The sequence below is a fragment of the Anolis sagrei genome, chromosome 5 (genome assembly GCF_037176765.1).
Source record: "Anolis sagrei isolate rAnoSag1 chromosome 5, rAnoSag1.mat, whole genome shotgun sequence".
In the NCBI taxonomy this organism is placed as follows: Eukaryota; Metazoa; Chordata; class Lepidosauria; order Squamata; family Dactyloidae; genus Anolis; species Anolis sagrei.
Window position 1 is genome coordinate 151,451,866 of NC_090025.1, and position 25,855 is coordinate 151,477,720.

At 38.1% G+C, this 25,855-nt stretch overlaps 1 protein-coding gene across 2 annotated transcripts in view; it reads right to left on the bottom strand.

Moving 5' to 3' along the window:
• Positions 1 to 9,226: 9,226 nt before the first annotated feature.
• The window catches only part of RASSF9 (Ras association domain family member 9), a 39,004-nt gene continuing 22,375 nt past the window's right edge, over positions 9,227 to 25,855 (bottom strand). For both annotated transcript variants that reach the window (XM_060777368.2, XM_060777369.2), the window contains exon 2: positions 9,227 to 12,076. In XM_060777368.2, coding sequence (XP_060633351.2) covers positions 10,810 to 12,076 — 1,267 coding nt within the window. In that variant the 3' untranslated portion in view covers positions 9,227 to 10,809. The remainder of the gene's footprint in view (positions 12,077 to 25,855) is intronic.

Sequence of the window (25,855 nt, forward strand, 5' to 3'; positions counted from 1 at the left end):
CTCCAACTAGGAGATAGGATTATGTCCAAAGGAAATAAAACAAACTAAATAATACAGCTATGACATAGCCCACCTATTGTTTAAATAAATGCTATTGTCAGAAGGTAGATTAGAGTGTGTGTGAGAGGGGAGATCTTGTCACACCAGTGAATCTTTTTTATATGAGTAATTGTGGAGTAAGAATATGATACCACAGAGTATTATTTGTTCCAGAATGTTATAATCTGCATTGCTAAGGTATGAAGCAAATTAAGCATTTCAATGAAAGTTAATAGTAGGCCTCACACTCTATATAACTGTTCACAAAATGATGTGTATATGCTGTATTCATGCTCTACATACACCTGCATTTATTTCAAAAATATACTTTCTCTCAAAATGGTCACTTCTATACAGATTTTAATAAATAGTTTTACAGAGGTCCAAGTCTTTATATATTCTTTCAAGAGTCACTGAGGGCTCATCTACACTGGCCACTTAAGTATGGGTCCAGACAGATCAGCCACACTGTGGCCAAATGATGCATGAGGCTGATTGACTAACCTGAAGCAGAGCCATCTTAACACAGCCTTGCCGCAGGTTAAGTTAACTCAAGAAAAATGTTCAAGTCTCTCAAGAAAGCTGGATAGTTCCTAACTGGAAGCAACAGCAATTGCCATCCCATGTTCTTTGGGCTAAGCAGAAAACATCTCACCCTGAGGGCAATCTATTAGTTTGGTACTGCTCACCCCAGACTGGTGTATTTTGGAAAGCAGACCTAGGAAATACCCTCCCCACAACCCCCAGAACTCAAAAACAGAGAGCTTGCCCCCATGTACATGCTAAGAGTAAGCTCCTCCCCAGCTCCTAGGTGCTAGAATCAAGAGATACAATTCCAGAGGTCTACCCTTCACTCAAATGGTGCCAAACCTATTTTTGGTTTTCCTCCTCTCAAAGTCTGCCAGTGCAACCTATTTAAAGATAAAGACACTGGAACAATTCCTCGTTCTTCCAGAGATAGAATGAGATAGACACCCTCCCCCCAAAGAGAGGAAAATTCAACTTGACTCTAATAGAAAAAAAATATTGTGTCAAGGGTGGGAGGGTGCGTTGAAAAGAGGAAAAAGAGGACCACAGGATAGCATCCAGGGCTTTAGGATCTCTGGTCTAACCTTATTTCAGTTTTCGTATGTGCCGGATAGGTTACTCTGGTCTGTATCCAGGTAGTCAAAATGGCATTCCCTTGCCTGAAGCACCCATGGTTGTGCAGTCTTGGGTGCAAATTCATTTACTGTGCTATAAATCCATGTTAACTGCCATAGCAATATCCTATGAAGTCCCAGAGTTGTAGCTTATGGAGGGTTGTCTGGAATTCTCAGCCAGACAATTTCAGTGTCTCGCCAGAAAACAAAGCCTATAGAGTAGTGCCATGACAGTTAAAATGAATCATACTTTTATAACTGTGTTGTGTGAAATGGCTCTGTTTGTGCATATGTGGGGACGGGGCAGATGAGAAGATGGGATGCATAACTCTTCACTGTTTCTCTCAACAGTAACATTCCCAATTGTTCTATTAGACTCTTCTGATCCTTGGGGTTGTTATTGCTGTTTCTGAATGTCAGATCAGTCTGGAATAAGATCACAAAAATTATGCTGCCAGAAATACCCTGAATGAAATGACAGGTTTGATTTGAATACCACATATAAACAGCCTAAGAAGAAATGTGCATGGCTTCTGAATATTCAACAGCTTCAATCTCCAATCAAAGCATCTTTTCAAATTGTGAACTGTCCACATGAAGCATCTCACAAGTGCTCCATTTCTTTTGTAGTGGCAGGGAATCTCTGATTGAAGATATAGATGACTAGATAACTTTTTGGAAAAGAATATCATCCTTTGACAGTAGCCTCTGATGATAACTACCAACAGACCTGACATTAAACAAAGTTACTTCAAAGAACATTATTTTGCCTGTTGAGCTAGTCTATGCATTCAAGAAAGTTATGTTTAAAACCAACAGTTTCATGACTATCGATGAATAGGCACATGTAAAATATGAAGAATTCAATTCTTAAAGCATGATTCAATTATGGGGTCTTTCTGTATATTTAGAAAAACTGCACCTTGTTTAAAGTGACCTAAATAATCTAAAGTGAAATATTATACAGGAAAAATATGCAGAACAGTAGAACTTAGTTAAAATGTACCAAATTCTGTATGCATATCTATGGGTAGTTCTATGTATAACTTTTGTGTTTAATCAGGGATGAGACATGTTCAGCCCTCCAGATATTGCCTGAATTGCAACTCTAAGGATGCATTAACACTGATAATTCTAACTAGGTCTACTGGGAACTGCAGTCCAACAATACTGGAAGGCTGAATGATTCCTACCCTTTTAATTCATGATTATTCTTGTTGATCAATATCAGCATCTAGAAAGCATTTGTAGGCCACAAATGGTGAACCTATTTCTGTCCAGAGACTGAATTCAAATTTAAAGATTTTTCCACGAAGGGTATTAATTAAGGCCTAATAAATAAGATAGGTCCAAAAATATCAGATTTTAACTTAAAGTTTACTGCAAATAAGTAAGCTTTAAAAGAGGCATTTTGCCTTATGGAGGTGACAAACAACAGAAAAGATGGGAAGCACTAAACATGGCTATTAAGGTGGAAATGATGTGATTATCTTTGATAAGCTCCAAAAGGCCAAGGAGGCCTGAACTCAACTGCAGGGTCTGGGACTCCCTGTCCCACCTTAACATTTCTCAGGCAGCAATATGCTGCTTGAAGTCATATCTAATATAATGCCCTCCCCCCAATAGAAGAAAAGATACAATATTCCTTCTACCCTTATACCTACAAAAATAGCTTCAGAGAGGAAAGAGCTAGAAAGAGTAGAAGGGGAAATAAACTATTCTTTATGGTATTTGGTGTTGAAGTCATCTGTTTTAAATATCTGTTTAAATTATGGAGTAAACATTACTGGACTGTGTGCAACATAATTATGGCTCCATGTCTATAAGACGGGGGGCATATCTGGAAAAAAGTTATATATATTTGCTCCACAGAATTGCCCCATAGAATTTTCCAACCTGTAGTTTCCTCTTCGTAGTGGAAGATGAGTTTTGATTCATGCTGCTTATCAGCTTGGCATCAGTTCTGGGATGAGTTTCAATTTGAAGACAAGTCAAAACAACATTAAAATATACTGCAAACTTTTATTGCTTACAGCTCACTAGAAGGGCATGTTTGCAGAAAAAAGGTGTACATGTGGTTTTTTAAGAACACATTTTTCATTAAAAGAATGAATAGTCTATGTCTCTGCTGAAACTCGATTTCTTTCTTAGCAGGAACCCTGGCAAAGCAATCAATAGCCTAGCAGCTAAAAGGGTCTGTATCAATACAAAACCCCCATGGCATCTTGTTCTGATGCTTTTGACATTTGTTCTAAGTACACTTAAATGAACTTTTCTCTTGAAAATCACAAAAATACCCCCAATGCTTCTTTTGAATAATAGCTGACGTTCATAATGTGCTTTCTTAAAAGGAAATGGACAAGGTTAGTGATGCTATCTTCTTGGAGGAAATCTTATCTCTGCATGTGGTACTATAGGTTTTGCCAAATAAACTCTTCTTCATTCTCCATAGTTAAAACCAGTTGAATTAGATATTAGCATGCAGTGCCTGGAAGAGAAAAGATACATCATATAGTTGGAAAAAAAATAACATTTGAAAATCCACAGAATCTTGGTGCCATGCTGGTAGTCACATTTGCGATATATCAGGGGCATAGTGAACGTTTGAAGAATAGTCACAAAGTGTTGTTTTATTTTGTGCCCCTCAGTGTTAACTGTATTGAAAACTTTCATCTAATCAATACGCCTAGCTAGTGTAGATCCATTGAATCAATGGAACTTGCATTAAGTGTTGACTCATCAAGTTGCCACAGATTTAATAGTCTGTTGTACATGTGATTAACAGTTGGATTTAGGCCATCATGCAATCCTATTGCACACAGTGGTTAGGGAAACTGATTTTTTTTTTAATAAAAAGATTGAGATTCAAGGTGAGTGGTCACATTCTTGTAAGAATGGTTGCTGTTGCTTTTAATTGCTGTTGAGAAGCTTCACTGTATGGCGACCGTATGAAAGAGAGACCTCGAAGTCACCTTGTTATCAATGGCGCAGCTCAGAGTTTGCAAGTTCATGGTTGTGGCTTTCCTTGATTGAATATGTTCACCTGTAATGCCAACTTCCTCTTTTCCTATTGCTTTCAGCCTTAACTAGGATTTTTCCCCTTCTAGTGAGCCATGTTTTTTCAGGGTATATACATGGTATGAAAGTCTCACCTTAGTCAACTTGGCTTCCTGGACGAGTTCAAACTTGACTTCCTTTAAGGTCATGGTTAGATACAATCTTTTCTACATGCCCTTATATGTTTTGGATTTTACACAGAATAATCAAGGAGGAGAGATAATGGGAATTGCAGTACAATATCTGAAGGACCCTTATGCTCATATCCACACCTCCTCAAAATCAGACACATAACCAAAATGCGGCATTAAGGAATGCTGGAGAATGACATAAATACAGTTCACCGTAAAAGGTTAAAATGATTGTTTCTATAATTTCTCATGTAACAATAGACCACTGTCTTGGGAACAGAATAATATCAGCTTTATTTTCTTCATATCACTGCAAACAAAGGACTGGAGACTTACTTTTTCAATGAAAGCTTGAACATTAAGGGGAATTCTATTTACATGCCTAAGGAATCCAACCAAGTTTCTGAAATAACTTCTAATGGAAATGACCCCATTCAAAATTGTCATACTTTAACAAATGGCTTTCATTGTAGAGGGCTTTAATTTCTGAATTTCTCAAGTAGACAAATGAATTTTCATGGACCAGTATTGAATAAATTATAGCATTTCTTCATCTCCCCACTCTCTCCCAGAGTACTTCTAGACAGGCCAGAAATGCACACAAAAGCGGATTTTTAAAACCTGCTTTTGCACATATTTCTGTCCCCACTGTACCATGAAAACCCAAGTTTTCCCGGGAAGGAGGTGGCTACATGCCATCCTGATAGCAATTGGAGTAGCATGCAGCAACCATGAAGCCCTCTAAATAACCCCTAAAAATGAAAGAAAACTTATCTGGCCACCATTAAGTTCATCCTCACGGCCTCCTGGTGCAAAGAAATGATGCTCCAGGAGATTTGGGGGGGGGGGGGGGAGGAAATGAAGAGAAAATTTCCTCATCCCCTGTCTCCTGGCACTTCATTTTCTTGTGCCAGGAGGTCGTGAGGAGGAACTTAATGTGGCCAAGCACAGTACATTTTCTTTAGCTTTTAAAGGTACTTTGGGGGCTGGGGGGGGGGAGGGGTGGCCACCATCCAGGTCTTTGGGCTCCAAGACCCCAAAAGGTTCAAAAAAGCAAATGAGGACTCACCCCCAGGTAGCCCAAGGATGCCACTGGTAAAAACCCAGAGAGGTCCTGTGTTTTTGGCTTGTCTGGATGGGCCCACATTCTTTCCCTGTCTTCTTCTGTTTTTTTTTTTTTTGCAACATACAGTAATAACTGGCAGATTACTTATGCTGATTTATTTGCCCTTGATAAGTTACTTATCATTCACCAGAAATGCAAGAAATCTATATCTCATATGTACATGAACCCAAAGTTATGGGTGTGCCCAGTAGTGTGTGTGTAAGTATCCCTACCTTGAACAGAAAACACTTAAGGCATGTCTCAAAGTATTAGATATCCTCTCTTTTTCAAGGCACATTAAAATACAGTATGGAAGGGCATTTGGGGAGACAAATCTCAGGGCAACTTTTAAAATCTTAGTTCTTGTCACAGAAATCAGGTATTCTAAACAATTCCTACATTCTCTCCCTACTTGTGTATTTATTTTAAAGTTCCTTAATGTTAAGCTTCCTCTGTCCCATTTAAAAATAGTTACAGTGAAAAAGTTTGCTCTTTTCTGGTTTAAAGTTCACCCTTTTCCCCTGCCTGAGCCCCATTTATTATGCAGGTGTGTTGATCAGATTCTCTTTTATACCTTTTGGTGACTCAGTGCTCTTCCTTAGTCAAATTCTCACTAAAACAGCATTTACAATTGAAGTAAAATAACCAGTTTGTCTTATGCCTCAACAAAGAGGAGTTAATTAAGGGGAAAGAAATGAAATCACATGCTATTTTCATTTTTGATTATTCTATTAAGAACTCTCTGAGCACTAATAAGTGGTAAGTAAACAGGATTTTGAAAAAGGCAATATGGATAAAATGCCAAAGTTCATTCCTGCAAAAAGAATCAAGAAAAACCCTTGCTACTGTTTCTGAAAAGGTTAGATATTAAAAATGCACATGGTCATGATTAATTCTTGGCTGTTCTGTTTGTTTTGATAGTAAAAATTTTAACCTTCTTAGCATTCCCAACTAAAAGCAACACACATATATTTATAATTTATTGAATACACCAAACCTCCTCAGAAATATGCATTTGTCATAGGATCAGTTAAAGTATGTGACACATCTTAGGGCATCAATAGTCTATTTAAATTAATGATGGTGCTGTTTTAAATGTTTCAGTTACATTGTTATATAGAATCTGTAATATAGACAATGCAGATTCTCAGATGCTTCCTCTCAAGGATCTGGGAGGGGCAAGGGGGATTAGCTATATTTTATGGATTTTGCAGTTTCCTGAACATTACTTCCCTTTATTGTCATGCAGATATTAATTTGCAAGCAAGTCCTGCATCTCATCTGCATCAAATAAGACAAACTGAACATGTAGAGCAACTGGTTCTAGATTATTTGGTACTTTAACACAGAGTTATACATTACTAAAGCAAGATGTGATCAGTGAAAACAAGGAAGATAGAACATGCCCAAAAGCCATGAATGGCCTGTTTTCTGGAAAGCTGGGAAGTGAGGAATGTAATGTAGTTTCTCAAACAGAGGAACAGTCTGACTGGTATTATGGACAAGAATATGTGGCTCTTCATGTGGCATGTTGACTTAATATCATAAAGTAATCAAATTTGTGGTGCCACAATGGGTTAAACCTTGTACCAGCAGGATTGCTGACTGACAGGTCACCAGTTCAAATCTGGGGACAGTGGGTTGAGCTCCCTCTGTAATGAGAGAAGCCTCCCATATGGATGGTAAGGCATCAAACATCCTGGCATCCCCTGGGTAATGTCCTTGCAAATGGCCAATTCTTTCACACCAGAAGCAACTTGCAGTTTCTCAAGTCAATCCTGACACAAGAAAAAACCCCAGAAAAAAACCAAACTATAACCTTATTTTTGCAAATTCACTTTATTCTGAAAATTGTGTACAGCACAATTTGAGTGACTGATCATGTACATTTTGATGCAACTTGACATTAATTCAATTTTGAGGCAGTAGTCCAGGTAATAAGAGTTATTGGATGATACGTCAATAGTCTAATTTAAACATCTTAGTATGGGGATAAATAGTGATAAAGCTTAATGAATGATTGTGTACATGTTACAACAGAACACAGACAACCACAATTATTATTAATGAACAAGTTTCAGCCTCTGGCCCCAAACCAATTTATATTACTTGTACTTAATTACTAATGAAATAACACTGGGCAAGTTAGTCACAGCTAGATCTGAGATTTCAATGGGTCTTAAGCAACTAGCCTTAGGTGAAATGGTAACCATGTCTCTACTTACTTCTGCAAACTTGCCAAATCATAATAGCTGAATAGAGTATTTCTCTACCCTGTTAGAAGTACCACACATGTGAGAATAATGAACACTCAAACCTTTCCTTCATCTCATTCCTAAAAGTTATTTCCTTAACTCAAAACTCTGCAACTTCCATGTGCATATGGATCATGTGACTTATTGGCAAAGCAGATTATGTGGTCAGATTTCGATAGAGTTTACTTTCACTTAATGTCTTATGTTAAGAGTACAATACTGTGTGTCAGTTACTACTAAGAATAATACAATTCAGCATGATCAAGTTACATGCCAAGTCTTAAAACCCAAGAAGTGTTTAAAATTCAGTAGAACCCACTTTCTTATTAAAATGAGTGAGAACAGTGCGTGAGCACTTTTATTTGAGTCTGATTTGTTTCAATAGGGCACAAACTGGGGAAATGGCCTGCAGCTTGCATTCTACATCATTGTGATTAAGAAAGCATTAACCTTTACAATTGAAGAGGGGGAAATCAGGCCTAATGTGCACCTGAAATGTATTCAGCCTAAGAAACCCACAAATTTATTCTCTAATTTAATTCTCATTCACATTTCAACGATACTTAAGAGGTACTACCAATTTGCAATTTGTATAGTACTGAACACCTGAAAATGATCTTTTAAAATAATATGTAAACCATGGGGATACTTCAAATAACTAAATAATGATAGCCTATTTTTTTAACATAAGAGATTTGACAATTATACCACATGTCAGACAAAGTATAAAAATATGTTCAAAAGTATTAATAAATTATTACACATCTATGACAGCTTGTTTGCTATTCATCCAGGTTTCCACTAGGAACCAGTAGGTTAGAGAACTCAATAATTAGAAAAGCATTCAATATAATGTCAAATGATGCAACCACATTTTTTAAATGCAGCAGTCAATAGAAAATCTGTATGGAAAAATCTCTTCATAACATATAAAAGTAGTTTTAAAAATTCAGGAAAAAATGTATTTCTGTGTCATATTTAAAGATTTTTCTTTAAAAAACACGGCAGTCAATTTAACACAAGAGAGAGAGAGAGAAACCAAATCAAATGGTAAGGAAGAAGAAATCTCAAAAGCAAAAAAATATACTTCTATTTATGAAGTCTTAAATGCAGCCTTTTATTTGTTTTCTAAAAGCAACCTTTCTCAGTCTTATCCAAAGAGGGCAACCATGTTTCACAACCACATGCCTATGGGTTGAAGAGCTGTGACTTCCAATTTGATAGGCCAATCAAAAAGGAGTTAATTCAACTTTTCTTGTTTTGCTATTATATGTAAATATAGAACCTTTACATAAAAGTGACACTATTAGGTTATCATCCATTCCTATGGCACTGTAAAATAAAGTCCAATTTTCCTTTTACTCAAAAACAGAAAAGTTGTTCTTCTGCCAAATGTGCATCACACTTAGGAGCCTTCTACGATTACTTAAAACCCATAACTCCAGGGTTTACCTTGGGGAGTGCCATCCCTCAGCCCTACTTTCCCCCCCCCCCGCCCCCGCCCCCACCCCCCAGCTTTCCTGAGGGGACCTGCTGGCAGTGCAGGCCCCTTTGTTGAGGCTTTTGTAGAGACACATCAGGAAGTGAGAAGGAGGGAAATCCCTCATTTTCAAGTGTTAGGAGGACTGTGTAGAGGAAACTGCATTGCCTGCAGACCCTCCAGAAAGTTTTTTTTTTGGGGGGGGGACTGGGGAGGAGGTGTGTGCCCTCCCACTCCTTCAGGCTCCAGGAGTCCAAAGAACCAGGATGGCTGTGGAGATTGATCCCTGGGATCGCAAAATGCGGTTCCAGCAGTCAATCCCCACAGAGCCCACACTTAGAAAGATCCTGACATTAGCTTAAGGTCCAGATCTATCCAAGTGTTTAATTAATGTGCAGCAAACAGGGAAACCCCAGTTTTCTCTACCTTCACTAACTTTTACCTGAGGCGTCGTTTGGTTGCCTCAGGTAAAAGTGAGATAGGTCCCAAATTCTGGGCCTGTCTGGAAGGGCCCTTACAAAGAAATAAAATTTAATTTTATAGAAGCATATAATGTAACTAATGTTCTGGCAAAAAGAGTTCAGAAAGTGGCACTGTTTCTCAGAAGTGTTGCAATGCCTCAGAATTGTTTTGTATCTCCTGGTTACATAGGAAGTCATTGATTTTTTTTTTTAAAAAAAGGGGGGGGGGAGAGATTCCTCCATCCTGTTCCTATTACTAGTCATAGTCACGATCCAAGTTTTACAATAATGTGATAGTTAAAATATGTATCACTAAATATTCATAATGAACTGGTTATAAAATGCATAACAAAATGTCCTCAACTTTTTATATCCATATTGTTACTTTTTGTTAGCCACACTTTCAGATTATGGAATAAGAAAGGTTGTCATGTCCTTATCTATTAACATCCACTGCACTGGCAAGGGAATGGTGCACAAAAGAAAGAGGCGAAATACTGCTGACAGAACTGGTACTACTACAAAATACTTTGGGGGATGATTTTTACATAGGGAATTCAATTTCAAGACCACCATGGTCTGCCTAGTGTTTTCTTTATCAAATGCATTTCAAATGCTCCACATCTATACCAGGAATGGCCATGCAATGACCCTCCAGAAACTGTTCAACTTCAATTAATAGCAGTCCTGGCTGGCATAGTCAGTACTGATAAATAGTGAGTTTCACATGAACAGCAGCTGGAGGCCTGCACAGCATCCACCCCTGATCTACATAAGCTATTATTATACCAACATTAACATATTTATCCGAATCTAATGCTCACCTTTTTTTTTTTTTGACTAAATTATCTTCCCCAAATTAGGGTGCATATTAGATTTGTGTAATATGGTAAATACTTTTTTTGGGTTTCAGGGTTTTGAAAATGTAGATGTACATTGGATTAGATGGTGCACTAGACTCGAGCAAATATGGGTATATTATTTGCATCACCTCTATTTCGGATTTTATGATATATGTTTTCTATCTTGGAAGCTCTTACACTCTGACAATATGGCCCATAAAGAGATACCATTTATCTACATACATAACCATGTCTCTCCAGGGAATGGATATGTTTTGAGTAAAAGAAAGTCTATAGCTATGTGGACAGCAACAACATGTCTCCTATTGCCGTTTCTGAATCCTGACTATGAGTAGAACTGATCCCAGTGTCAGAGTCTGTATCGTTTATGTCTAAATTAGTCACTTTGTGAAGAAGGTCTGTTCCTGTAAAACTCTTGGTTGCTATTTCATTGTCCTTCACTTGTTCCTCACTGGGTGAGTACCTGCATTCAGTTTTATCTTTAACGTGAAAAGCATTAAGCTCATCCACAAGTTGTTCATACTCTCTTTCCTTCTTCTGAACCATCAAATCCCTGTACTTTATTTCCTGCTGGATGTAATTCATTTGTGAATGGATCCTTAATGCATCTTTCATACTTTTTTCCAGCTCATTCTTGACACTGCCAACATCATGATTCTCCATTTCATTATTACAGGCTTCCTCTGTCCACGTGTTTCCATTTTTTTCGAATTCTTTAACCTCTTTTTCAATTTCTGCAGAAAGCTTTTCAATCAACAGCTTGTGGTGTTTTAGCCCTTCCTCCACTTGTAAAATATTCTCACCTTTGCATGGGCTTTCCAGCATCTGTGGTTGAGTGATGGACATGTTCCTTTGATGTTCTACATCACCAGGAGTGGCCATTAGGTAAGAGTCTTGAACATAATTTTCCCCATCGCTTTCAAGCCGATTTAAGTGACACTTGGCTTCACACTGTTCAATTTCCAAATCAAGTTCCTTCAAGCGGTTGATTTGTTGGTGAATGGTGTGATCTTGAGAGAGAATCAAATGAATCAGGGTTTCTATGTTGTCCCTTTCTTGCAGAACTCCTTCCTGTTTCAGTTTTGCAAGCTTTCGAAAAGTTTTCCTAACAATTCTCTTTTGCTTGTCCACTGGCAGCATCTTCATGTAATTGGCTGGGCTGAGGTCCAAGTGTCTTTCTAGGTTTGGTACTATCTTAGCTTCAGCTGTCTTCCATAATGGGAATGGGGAGAAAGCATCTGCCTTGACCAAGACAAATTGCAGATTCGGCTGCTCTTCCCCCCAAGCTTTCCAAAGCCTCAGCATTTTGGTGAGAGGTGGAAGGACCCGTTCAGATCCCCTCCATTTTTCAACAATACAGTAATCCTTGGGCTGCCCAAAGAGAAACTTCTTTTCCACAAAGGTAGCCTGATGTTCTTCAAGCAAAGCTTCAATTACCTGAAGGCAAGTTGTGCGCTTGGTCAACCCACTTACAATTTTCTCATCCTGGCAAACCCACACTACTATTTCTCGCTCGCTGGAGCCCATCACTTTTTCAGGTGACCTGCAATTAAAGGGAAACAAATATTACACATACAGCAGAAATGTTCTGTAAAGGTGCTCAAAGAGTCCAAAAAGACAATAGACAAAAGAACTGAGTGGGGGGAATGGAACGGAATATCCAGGTAGAGGACATGGTTAGCTGGTCCTTTGTATTGGGACATTTCACACTACAATGTTTCCTTTCCAATGTTCTATGCTAATATTTGAACTTCTGTCAAAATACCTCAAAAATCATGACATGGTACCTCATGATTTTCACCCAAAGTTTCTATGAAAGGCTGCAAAACATTTGGTGGAAATTAAATGTCTCCCTCTCCAACTACACACAGTTTTTTAGAGTGTAACATGTCATCTTGACACAGAAGTTTAGAAATTAAAAGGGCTACTAAACATTTCTTTGTACTACCCACTCAGCCACCACAATGGGAATTCAAATAATGGGAACTCAAACATACTTCAATATATACTTGCAAGTCTCCTTCTACCCATTCTGTACAGTCACAAATGTCATGTTATTCTATGCTACCTAGGGTAAACTCCTCCTATTCCATTTCACTCCATTCCATTTGCACTTCAATATTAATACTGCCAGGTTCTCTCAAAATCTCAATTGTTCAAGTCTGTACTGATTGCTCCAAATCATTTGTAACAAAGGTTTCATAAGAGAGGAAAACTTTGGGGACTAGGGAGGATGTGTTATGATTGCATCTTTTCAAACATCTAAGAAAAATTCATAGTCAAAAACCTGGGGGGGGGGGGGGAGAGCTAGAAATATTTGCAGAAGAAAATAACAGAGTTGCAAGAGACCACAAGGACCATCAGTCCACCTCCTGCCATGTGAGAAAACACAATCAAGGCACTCCCATCAAATGGCCATGCAGCCTGTTAAAAAAAAAAAAAACCTCCAGAGAAGGAGACCCAGCCATATCATGTGGCAGCAATTTTCACTGTCAAAGAACTCTTACCAGCAGGAAAGTTTACCTAACGTTTAGGTGGAAACTCTTTCCCTGCAATTTGAATCTATTGTTCTATGTCCTTGATAGTACAGAAGCAGAAAGAAAGCTTACCCCCTCCTCAATATGACATTCTTTCAAATTTTAAAGATAGCTATCATGTCACCTCTTTACTTTTTCTGCTCAGGGTAAACATACTCAGCTCTCTAACCTGTTCCTTATAGAATCTATTTTAATATTCCTGAACATGGGATCACATTCAGTTTTCCCCTAAATCAACTGAAATCAGCTTGCTTAGTGTCTAGAACAGGCATCTTCAAACTGCCTCCAACTTCCAGAATTCCTGACCATTGAACAAGCTGGCTAGGACTTCTGGGAGTTAGAGATCCAAATAGCTGGAGGGCTGCAGTTTGAGGATGCCTGGTCTAGAATGTGTATCTTACTACTTTTGGCTTGCCTTTCTGATGTATAACAAACTGGGAGAACCTGCTCACTTCCACCTAAATAGTCTGTCACTATCACCTATTAACTAGGTCATCACTGTTGGTTAGGATCAGATCCACGTGTGTCATTCATAACTTATACAGGAACACAAATGTGTTTCTGTATTTATGTTTCATATGAAAAACTGCAACATTTTCTTTTTGTTTACCTTACATGGACTAAGTCAATAGGTCATCATTTTTCTAATCAGAATTAGCTAATTGTCTGGTGAATCTATATTTGGAAGGCATTTCCAATCAAATTTATCTAAATCGAATCCTTTAGCTAGATGTGTCTACCTAGTGGTCTATGAGATATTCAGCTTCATTATTCTTGATTTCTGGCTTAAAATAATTTAATCCTAGAAAGGATAGTCGTATGAACACTGTTATCCTTATCTCATGTCTGTCTGTTTCACTGCGCTAATCTTATGCCACATTTCAAGGGTTCAGAGTAGATAGAAGCTACACATTTTACTATTATAAAAGATATCAGCACTTTACCTGTGTAAGACTGAAAAGAGGGATTGAAAAAAGTACAGGTCTATGTAAGATTATTAATATAGAATATAAGTTCAAGAGTTCAGATTCATAACATGGAAAAAGGAGCCAGTAGCAGCAATATCAGGTCAAACCACATTTCTTCTGACTACGTCACTGAGTACAAAATAAATATTTGGCCCCTTTTGATATGTTTACAAAGGGAAAGATGCCATAGAAATTTTATCCCTCATGGAAAGATTGAGAGCTAAAAATTAAATGCATATATAAATAGAGGATTGCCAAAGAGGACTGTAATAAATGTCAACAAACTCTGAAAAGTGTGTTTACTTTAAATTTCAGCATTAAAGAGTAGAACCTACATTGCATGAGAATGGAGTAACTGGAGGTGCTTCAACAGTTCTTGGTGAAAATGCAAAACAACCTGTTCTTTATAACCACTGACAACTGTGAACTGTAGGGAATAGGGATTCCTATTGTAATTGTTGTTGTTGTTTTAATAATAATAAAAACAATAGAGAAACAATCTGCAAGGAACTGTCAAGAAACAGCATTGTTGAAGGGTATAGGTACCAAATGGGTTTGATTCGGGGGGGGGGGGGCTGAGTCTGGGTGAAAGAGGGTCTACCCTAGCAAACCTTTTGTATCATTACCCCAATACCCCCATGCATATGGGATATATTGAGAATGGTGATCAGATCATGATATTAATAAACAGTTTAAATAAGGCCTTCTCGCGTACCACCATGAGAATTTTGGGGGGGGGGGCTGAAGCCCCTATAGCCCCCCCCCCCCCCCCCCGCCCCCCGGGCTACATGCCTGGATCTGCATATGATCCTTATATTGTTTTAGCAGTAAGATAATAGCTTGAAATCCACAGGACTAGTATAAGAATTCTATAAAGCTAAAACAAGGAATTGCTGAACACAAAGTTTAAGATGTAAAATAACCCTTAAAATATTGAAAAATATGTTTCTTAGGTGATGAGAAATCTTAACCAAAAGAATTCTGAAACAATGAGAATATTCAATTTGGAAGATATTCTTTGCAAAATGAATGTGGCTTTTTAAATGAAGAAAACAGCATTTAATTTGCAGGAAACAGTTGTGTTTGTGTATGTGTGTGTATGCAGAAGTATGATTTTCAATGCTGTTTCCTGAAGATAAAATGCAATTTTCACTACAAAGCAATCACATGAATAGGTACGAAAAAGCATTGAAAGCAACAGATAACCCATGTAATAACAGAAAACAGTAAAGGAATAAGTATGGCTTTAAAATAACATATAAAGCATCGCAAGGAATAATAATATGGTAAAATCTTGTCTATCTGAAACTGGTCTGATCTACTCTATGTCATAATAACCTACATTTCATACTTTTATATATTTCAATACACATGCTTCGTGCAAACCAATTATTTACAATATGTATTTGTAAATAAAACACATATATAAACCTATCATTTACAATATGTGTTTGTAAATAAAGTATAAATATATATGGATATATTCAGAGATTAATGAGAAAACAAGAAAAAATGGAAGGACTGGTCAGGATAAGAAAAAATTATAAAGTCTTCAAATATGTTGTTTTACAGAAGTAGCAATTCTTATGGGAGGATGGGGGAAGGGTTTGGCAAGAAAAAAATACAAACAGACAAATATAATATAGGAAATTCTAACAGGGTTTCATCCCATGCCCAAAGGCCCCTAACAATAATTAATTTTAAAATGAAAATTTGGAAAGAAGAAGACAATCCACTCATTTGCCTCCAATTCTAATATAAAACTACATGGCTAATTATTTGCACATAATTTCCCAGTTTATTTCACAAACTATAATGGTTTTGAGCACTGGATTACGACTGGAGACCAAGGTTAAGATTCTCAAATTCAGGATTCAAAGAAAACCTCCTCTAAACAAATTTTGTCAAGAAAACCCTGTAATAATTTCATCAAATGTTTATCATACACTGAAACAAGAACAGCAACCTGAAAATTTGCAACCCTGCTATGCTATGAGACCACTACATTAGTGCTACTATCCACCGCCATATAATTGTGATTCTGCACTTCATCAGCATCCATCAAGAGCACAGAAATAGTTTTTGAAACTAGGGTTCAAATCCCTAACACAAGATCATATTTACTATAGGTTGTGAACATTCTCATCCCAAGGTCAAAGAAAAAAAGTATACCAAAAAAGCTACAAGAGAATTTTCACAGGATATAATACTAAGAGCTAGCTGGTACTTTAGTGTTAAATAAGCAAAAAGCAATACAAAAAGAGAGGTGTATATTGGTTTTCCCCAACCAGGAAATTCAAATGTATCCTTCAATAGTCGAAGACTAATAACTGAAGATTGATGGGCCTAATACAAACAATAACTGTTGTTATTTTGTATGCAAAAAGAGTCAACAAAGCATAAAATACATACAACGTTGTAGAGCATAGGCTGGTAGCTACAATTTTGCTTTCAGAATCAATTCTACATAATTTCTTCCCATGCAATAGGCCTCAAAATATCTATTGTAGAATTTCTTTGAACTACTTTTTTTTACTTGAAACAAGGCATGTACTTTGATTTAAAGAAAAAGCGTGTTTCTGAAATTTTAGAAGTATCATTATTTCCAATAAGGCTTGAACTTTCCATGTGCAATGTCAGTTTTTTAAAAAATAAAATAAAATAAAACACAGAACAGTTTAAAAGTGCTTACCCTTACACATTTTGCAATAGGGTTTGCCAAGGCATGGATTAACAGATAAGGACAAACTTCCTTCCCATTCTCACATAGATTTAGCACCTCTTCACATGGCCCTTTCGGGCCATATCATTATACCACCAAAGGGAAGGTGCGTGGAGAGGCTCGGGCAACCCTCATGCCCGCCCTCCTTCCCTCATCACATGGTGAGGACAGGACAGGGTGTGTTAGCACTCTTTCCCTCCCCCCCCCCCCATCAGATAGCAGAAAGGGCAGCAACACGCATTGCCCTGCCACCCTTCCTGCCATCACACAGCAAAAGAGGAAGGAAAGTGGGGGTAGCTCTGTTGGAGCTACCCAAACAACACTTTCCTTCCTGTAGTGGTGTATGGAAAAAGAGTCAACAAAGCCCTTTTCACATTTCCACCCACTTTGGGAAGAATGTGGGCAGGGCCTCCCATGCATTGTGTGATGGCGCATGGCATGTCCTGTCCAATTGGTGCATAAAAGCTTCTGCATGGAGGTATAATTCAGTGAAACAGCATAAACAAGATTTAGTAGTGTTCCTATTTATTTATTTACAGTATTTATATTCCGCCCTTCTCACCCTGAAGGGGACTCAGGGCAGATCACAATACACACATACATTGCAGACATTCAATGCCGTTTTTGACATGCAAGACATACAGACAGATAGAGGCCGTTCATTCAGCAGTTCTTCCACTGGGTCCTGCAGTTTTTTGACATACAAGACATACAGACAGATAGAGGCTGTATGTCTTGATCCAACCCACAATAGTCAGGATACCATTTTTCACTATGTATATCAATTGTCATTTATACTGATTTGGCTTGCTTTACTTTACTAAAGCAAGCAATTGATTTCAAAATTATCAAGCAGTTCCATGCAAATGTAAAATCTAAAGCATCTGTTCTTTGTCATCTCACAGTTCAGAAGATTAAGTCAATAAGGTCTAATATCATATGGTCCTTTCAGGCAAATTACATCATAATTCTTTAATTATAGCTAATCCCCACAATACGCAACAAAGATGCTCTGAGCTTGGCTTCTGCTTGTCAGTAGCAATTTAACTTCATCAACATTTTTGTTCCATTGGCCAAATAATCAAGTTTATATAATAATGATGATGAAGATCAAGGAACTGCTTGGTGATATATATTAAGATACACATTAAGACATAGTTCGCTTCCCATTACGATTAGAGGACAGATTGTGATCTACTTATATGCAAGGTTAGCTTATATCCAAGCTTAATATGCACAACCATATTCTCCTGTTCAAGCCTGTCCAGGCATTGAAATCTTCCTGGGAGGTCTTTCTTTTAGTGGTAATATTTTTTGAATTATATCCAATGAGGATGATGGAAGACTTTTCTTAGTTGCTGCTTCCAGCTCTGTTATTTTCCCAGAAAGAGGCCAAGTTGGTTTTCTTGTTGATTGCTATGGGCGGGCCAAGGAGACTTTTGTTCAGATAGGGTTTGGCAACTCACAAGTCACAAAAGATGGATATTGCATTTTTTCATATATTGTTAGCTAGCTACCTTCTGTCCTGCTGGCAGGGAAAAGACAGAATATAAATTGAATAACTTCCTAAATTGAATGAAGAATATAATGCAGTCCCCAAGTTATGAACAATATTGGTCCTGTAGGCTTCTTTTCAAGTGGAATTTGTTTGTAAGTTGGAACAGGTATACAATACATGGAACAGGTATATTTTAAGTGTACCTACAGCCAAAAAAATGTATTAGCTGTGGGTAGCATAGGGAAGGGTTAACACCCCTATGTTGTTTGTTTTGCTGTCTTTACCTCTGTTCAGAAGATTTCACCTTACTTTCTGTCCCTGTGATAATTGGTTTTGGAAAATCTGGCTTGTTTTGAAAACAAGGATTGGAGCTAAAGCTTCAGTGGAGACCCCTTTCCTCCATAATAATGCTTTCAGGGGTGAATTTCCCTTCCAAGAGGTAGATTGCTCTTACTTCCTGTTTTCTCAGCCCCATTCTTAACTAAGGGTCGTTTGCAAGTCTGATGTTTGCAACTCTTTGACTGCCTGTATACTATGAGTTCAGAATTTTAATATGGTACAGTTCCCCTAGGACTGCATCATTTCTGAATGCATATATGTACATTGAATATTATAGTCATCATCATCATTTTTATTTGTTTTCTGCTTCACATCTTGGGGCAGGATAAAACATAGTTAAAATACATATATAAAACAAAGGACAATAAAATGAATATATTTAAAAAACACAGAACCAAGATTACAACACCAATACTAACAAAAGTAAAATTAAAATTGACTAGCTGAGTCTGCTGGAAGAGATGGGTCTTAAGCTGGATTTTAAATTCTTACAGCAATTTTAGCAGGTCATTCCACAGACTTTGGGAAGCCAATGAAAAGGCACTCTAGGTAGCATATGTCACTTGGGTTCTGTCTGATTGGAATAAATGTCCCCCAGAGGACCTCAGTGTCTGGGGTGGATTGTACAGGAAAATGTGATCTTGTAGGTAATCTGGACCCAAACCATATTGAGAAAGGAAGGCTTTCAACTGATGGCTCCCTTATGTGTCACCTGGCACAATCAAAGCTACATGGGGTACTACATTTTAAATGAAAGAGGAAAGCCCACCAGAATATTCATACTCCGAGTCCAACTGGGACAGTATCCAAAATGCAGTCAGCGGGACGCAGGGAGCACACAATGCCCTTGTTGTCCCAGCTCCACTGGCTGCCGATCTGCTACCGGGCCCAATTCAAGGTGCTGGTGTTGGCCTACAAAGCCCTAAACAGTTCCGGCCCAAAATACCTGTCTGACCGCATCTCGGCCTATGAACCCACGAGGACTTTGAGATCGTCTGGGGAGGCCCTTCTCTTGATCCCGCCTGCCTCACAGGCACGCCTGGCGGGGACGAGGGATAGGGCCTTCTCGGTGGTGGCCCCCCGGCTGTGGAACACCCTCCCTGTAGACATCAGACAGGCGCCCTCCCTTATAACATTCCGCAAGAGACTAAAGACGTGGTTGTATGAGAAGGCGTTTGACTAAGTGCTACAACAATTGGCAATGATGACTCGAAAGGAATATGGATAACGAGATTGGATTGTGATTCTATGATGAGACGTCGCGATTGATTTAGTGTAATTGTATTATTAATAGGGATGTTGTTATTGTTGTTTGTGATATTGCCTTTATTGTAAATTGTTTTTTATATGTTGTACACCGCCGTGAGTCGCCCTAGGGCTGAGAACGGTGGTCTACAAGTGCAGTAATAAATAAAATAAATAAATATTGTGTTCTTAAACATGATTCCCCATTGGGAAGAGATAGCACCTCACATAGATGAGAATGACTGGCCACAGCAAGGAGTCGTTACTTGGAAATAGATTAACCACTTGTTTGCTCAGCTGTACCCTCATTTCATGAAAGAAACAGTGTGGAATGAAGGAAACGTAGTTGGATAAGATTTTAAAATTGCTATATTGGACTATAGGTCCCATCTGTAGAAGGCAAGCAGATAAAATTATAGTTTGGAAAAAGAACTATCACATTCTTTTTCACATCATTCTTTCTGTAACATATAACCAGAAGATAAGCCAGTGCCTGCCAAAGTCAGGGTCATTTGAAACAAGATATGAACTTTCCAGTTAATTCCTGCTTCTGTTGTTTTACTTGTTTAGAAATAGTCACCGAATCAGAAATTATTAGGTAAGCATAGAGTAATTGAATGGACCATGTATTAACACCTATCAAAATGTGCTTTTTGGATTTCTGTAAAACAATAAAAGATGTGCAGCCCCATTTTGTGGGCGCAGCAGTCTTTTCATGCCTTTAGTACAACTGCTGTCATTTGCTTTGGCTGGCAAATAAAGCTATTCTTCAGAGAGATTCAACTTGTTGATGTGCCCTTCCATGCCACCCTTCTGAACCAGAAGGGGACTTCTGAGAACGTGCAAAGCGCATGTTCCTTCAGTACAAATACTTTGCACTTAGCCCAGATACTAACTGGCAACCAGTGGAGTGATTCTACTAGAGGTGTAACATGCTCACTTAGATATACCTGCAAGCAATCCGGCTGCCATATTTTGTACTACCTGGAGTTTCTGAACTTAGTATAGGTAGTGTATAGCACATTGTATAGCACATTGTAGAAGTCCAACTTCGAAGTTACCAGAATAAAGTATTATTTATTTATTTATTTATTTGCTTCATTTTTATACCGCATTTTTCAGCCCTTAACAGGCGACTCAAAGTACACATTCATATCTGGGTAAAGTGTTCTTGCCTAGATTATATTTGAGCAGACAACCACACTATACATGTATTGGTACAGAAAGAGTAATTATTCTGTATCTGAGTGCACATTTGAATATCCTCAGTTCTGGAGCATATGAAATCACAAGAGAGGACAGCAGGATTCAGCATAATTGTTCTTGTTCCATAACTGCTGAGTAAACTCAAGCAACCCAAACAGATCTAGAATTTCAAGAATATAACAGTAAGTACAGAAGAGGAAACTTTCAGAAAGGATTCAGGAATCTTTTTCCTGACAATGCACTACAGGTTCAAGCAAAGTTTCAAACATGATTTCACTCTTACTTGTTGCCTACACAAATCAAAAGCATAATCAAGTCTGCTTTGCTTTTGGAATTTCCCCCCTTTTTGTACACTTCAAAGAGTAAATAAATATGGATTTATTAAAGAACCTAAGGCAGAACAGTTCAAGCTGTGACTGTGTTTCCTTTGAAACACAAAACTCATCAAGCTCCATGCTTACAGAATGGTTAAACCTAGGAATGCTAGTAATTGTTCTTCTATCTTTTAACTCTGTTTTATGCTGGAAATAAAACAGGAAACCTAAGAAATCTAATGGGAGGCAAGCAAACTCGTATTTACTGTACATCTACTGACTTTCTGCTTTCACTCTCCTGCATGGCAGAGGAGGACATGGCAAATTTGCCAGTCTCTCGTTGGATGCCTTAAGGTAAAGATTTCCATGTCCTGAACATCTTCTCCAGCTACCTAGAATGTACAACCAAGTAACACACCCAGCCATTTGTATTGTTTGACTAACCTGTAAAGAATTTCAAATCAGGCATGAAGTACAGCACTCAGAATATTTAAGCCACAATATTTAAATTGGTCTCAAATTGTATGAACATTCATTTATCTTCAGCTTACACTCAAAAATAATTAAATGGTGCTCTAAATGTATGCTAAGCTATTGTCTGACAGGAAATGGCCTTTGCTGTGGTCTGCTGAAACACTATATAGAAGATGCAATGAAGAAAAGAGTACAGTAATACATAACTGAATCAGGCTTCCATCACTTGAGTACACAAGATACAGTCCCAAATGCTTTACAGTAAAATTTGGATTAAAGCTTGAACAAATAGTTCACATAAAAAGAGCAAGTTGGAACAAAGCACTGACCTCTGATGAAATATGTTGTGCTTTAGGTTTGCTATCTGGGCAGCCACTGCAGGAATCTGGCATGTTTGCTCATTGAAATTTCAATATGACTTACCCAGCAAAATGCAGTAGCCCAACAAAACCTATTCTGAAGGCATCACACAAGCACAGCAATTAGTAGTGAAGTGGGTCACATGTATTTTTTCATCCTGATCCAGCATGCATAGAAACAAATCTTACCATTTTGAACACACTTCCAAATGTGTGTCTAGGCACGGATGGTAATGTTTCAGACAAAGAAACATGACTGAAACAGTTTGCTCTCAGTGAATCTTCTTGAAAACAAGGATGCAAATAAGCACTTGCTAAGAAATCACATCTTTAATCATAAGTAGGGTGTTAGGAAACGCGAAGTCATAAAATACATGTGGGTTAGCATTACCACATATCTTGCCATTGTCATTCCACATCCTCCAACATTTCAGAGAGGAAAACTGGGACGCGTGTGGCTAAGCAACATCAGAATGTAGTCAAGAAGCTTGAAAATGCAACTAATGTGGAATTTTCTTATTTTTGCAACAAACAGGCTTATGGTATAATAAGCCTGTTTGATAAAGACCATTGCTAAAAAAGAGAGTATTACATTTGTAATACTAAATGCAGATAAGCGGCAGTCATCAAATATTTTCTCCTGGAACAAAATGCCCAAGAGAAAAGTTGAGAATAGTGTTGGTATTATAACCAAAAAAAGAAAGCTAAATGAACTGTTTACTCTAAATATAGTTAAGATATATTTCACACCAATTCATAGCTTGAATATTGTAATAAGTGAGTAAATAGTAAGGCCTACATCCAAAAACTAGTCCCAACTAGACTAGAGTTATCATGTAAAGTGTTGATGAAGACCTCAGGAAGTGATCATGGTTGTATTCTAGTTATGGCTTGCAAGTGGATAAGGACACCTTAGTTGTTGCTAAAGAAAACTAACAATTAAATGTATGCTTCTGTCTAGGAATATCCTGCCAAGGAAAAAACATATTGTCTTTCATCTAAGACCGTAGTGAAGAAAAAAAGTGGTGGTTCACGCAGTGGTTCGTGAGGGATTGTACAACGAGGGATACTAGATATTCCCAAGATTCAGATAGCAGACAAAGAGCCACCTACATTTGTTTTCTTTATCAGTTGGGACATTTTAAGACATGTGCTTCAAGGATTATGAACAATAACCCTGTGTTTTAGACTTTTGCCATGTACAGTACCAGATTTAAAAACAATAGCCAAAAGGTAGCTAATAGAGTTAATAAAAAAATTAAGGAAGATTTTTAAAAATAGATTTCTAAAATTAGATTTCAGAATATTGTTAAAATAATGAGAAAAGCAATATAGGTCAAAGAATACTGCTGTTAAATATAATTATTTTGTATGAATATTTATAGAGAAAGGGGATAACATACTTAGCCCATGGAGAAATACTAAAACAATGCACAAAAGTGGGAGAGCAAGAAATATATGTTCACTAGATACTTTGAGGTAGAAAGGGAAGGTCTAGCTGCACACAACTATAGACAGTTCACAGCAGCAAAGGCAAAAAGAAAGATGAAAACCAAGAAACAATAGTTTAACCCTTTTGCTTGTATCTCATAAAAAGCAATTTTACCACATAACTTGTGAAACAAATAGAGAAACTTAACATGTATTCAAATCATGAACCAAAAAGAACCCTGGAAAGATGATATTGACAAAATATGGAAGGAACATTCTTTTCAATAAGAAAGAGAAAACAGCCCCATATGTTGTTCACATTTAAAGAGATTTTTGCTTTATTGTTTGTTTTTAAGTGCCTTCACATTGACCCTGAGTTATGACAAACTAGACTTTTCTTGGCAAGATTTATTCCAAGCTCCTCATCATGTTATTGCTGTGTACCTTTAATTCATTGCAATTTACAATTTACAGTGACCCTCCCAATTTTGGCAGGATTTGTCCAGAGGGCAATTGTCATTCCCTTCCTCTAATTCTGAGATAGCGAGACATTCCCAAGATGAGACACTGGCTGAATAAGATTTCACCTGATCTTCCAGAATCCTGGTCCTGTTCTAAAACCACTACACCAAGCTGGTTCTTCTGTTCTATTGTACTTTTTTTTTTCAAAATCAGTAGAATTATCTGATTTGTTAAAAAAAAATCTGGCTTGCTTTCAGTAGGTCAAGTAAATCAGAATCCAAATGAGAAAGTGACTAGGGAGATTGTCTGAAGAATCAAAAGGGAATAACCTGAATGAAAGAGGCATTGGAATGTTGTCCAGCAACAACAATGTCAAAGCAAATTAAGTGCTATGTGTCCTTTCCCAAACAGAGATCAAAAGATTACTTGATACAGTGTTCTCTTTTAGAAGTGGGAAATCTGACATTGTCTAAGGGTGGTGCTTGCAAACAGACTGTAACTGGCAAATGGGGAGGAGGTAGGTGGGCATGGAGAATATATGAGTTTGTTGAGCACTTTGGCACCCTTTTGGTGAGGGATGGGGCTCTGGAACTGCTTCTTTAGGTCCTGGGAGCCAAGGGTGGAGAAGAAGCCAATGCTAGAGGGGGAGGGTTGCTCTCATTTATGGAGTCCTGGGACTTGGGTGGCAGTCCTCTGCGTTTACTTTAATGGAAATAGAAAGCCTGGGTGCAACCCAATTGTTGCTTTTTATAGAGGTCTTATATGAGCCAAGTCCTCTTTTTCTTTTTCTTGTCAATCCCTGAGGAAAAACTCAGTGACCACTGAATGCGTGACTGGTCCCCTTTCCTTAACGTGGATGGATAGTCACAAAAAAGTTTGGACTTTGGAATATTTGTGATTGTTGGATAAGGGAGACTCAGGGCTTGTCCAGGCAAGCCTTTAATTCGAGACCTGTCTCGCTTTTACAGGAAGCGTCCAAACAATGCCTCTGGTAAAAGCGAACTAATGCTGAGTAAACTGGCTTTCCCTCATCTACTCCACATTAATTAAATGCCTCATTAGATGAAGATCTTAATGAAAATCTGGTTCTAATGAGATATTGGGCCTGTGTGGATTGATTCTCGGGATGTGTCACACGTTTCCCGGGAGTCAATCCACATAGCCCAAAGGTGTGAGAGGGTGCCCACCACTTCTGCCCCAAGCACCAAAATTCCCCCCAATTAAACTTACTGAAAAGGCAGCCATGTAGCATCTCAAGTCCTCCTGATAGAGAAAATGATGCATGAGGAGGGTGGGCGGTTAGAGGGATTTTCCTTCTCACCCCGCCTAGCTCCTCAGGTGTTATTTCCTCCATCAGGACGATGCAAGGAACAGATCCATAGCTGCCTGGGACCCCTTTCAGTAAGTTTTAGGGGAAAAATGTGAGGTTTCTGAGTGGCTTCATGCTATTCTGAATTCAATCGAGATGGAATGTAGCCACCCGCATAAGAAAAGTCCAGGTTTTGGGTTGGGGGTAGAAACTAGAGCACAAGTAGATGCAGGTTATTTTAACCAATTTCTGCTAACATTGTACAGGTTGTGGCAGCATAACTTCCTTTTTTAAAATGCACGTCATTCAGTCAGTTGAAGACGTAGCGGAGCGCTAGTGGTCTCGTTCGAGAGGCGGGAGTATAAAGTTTTGTCCTGACACAGTTCAGTCATCATCATGCATTGGAACAGTGAGGAGTGTGCATTTGTCATTGAGGCCTACTTTTTGAGTGGATGTTC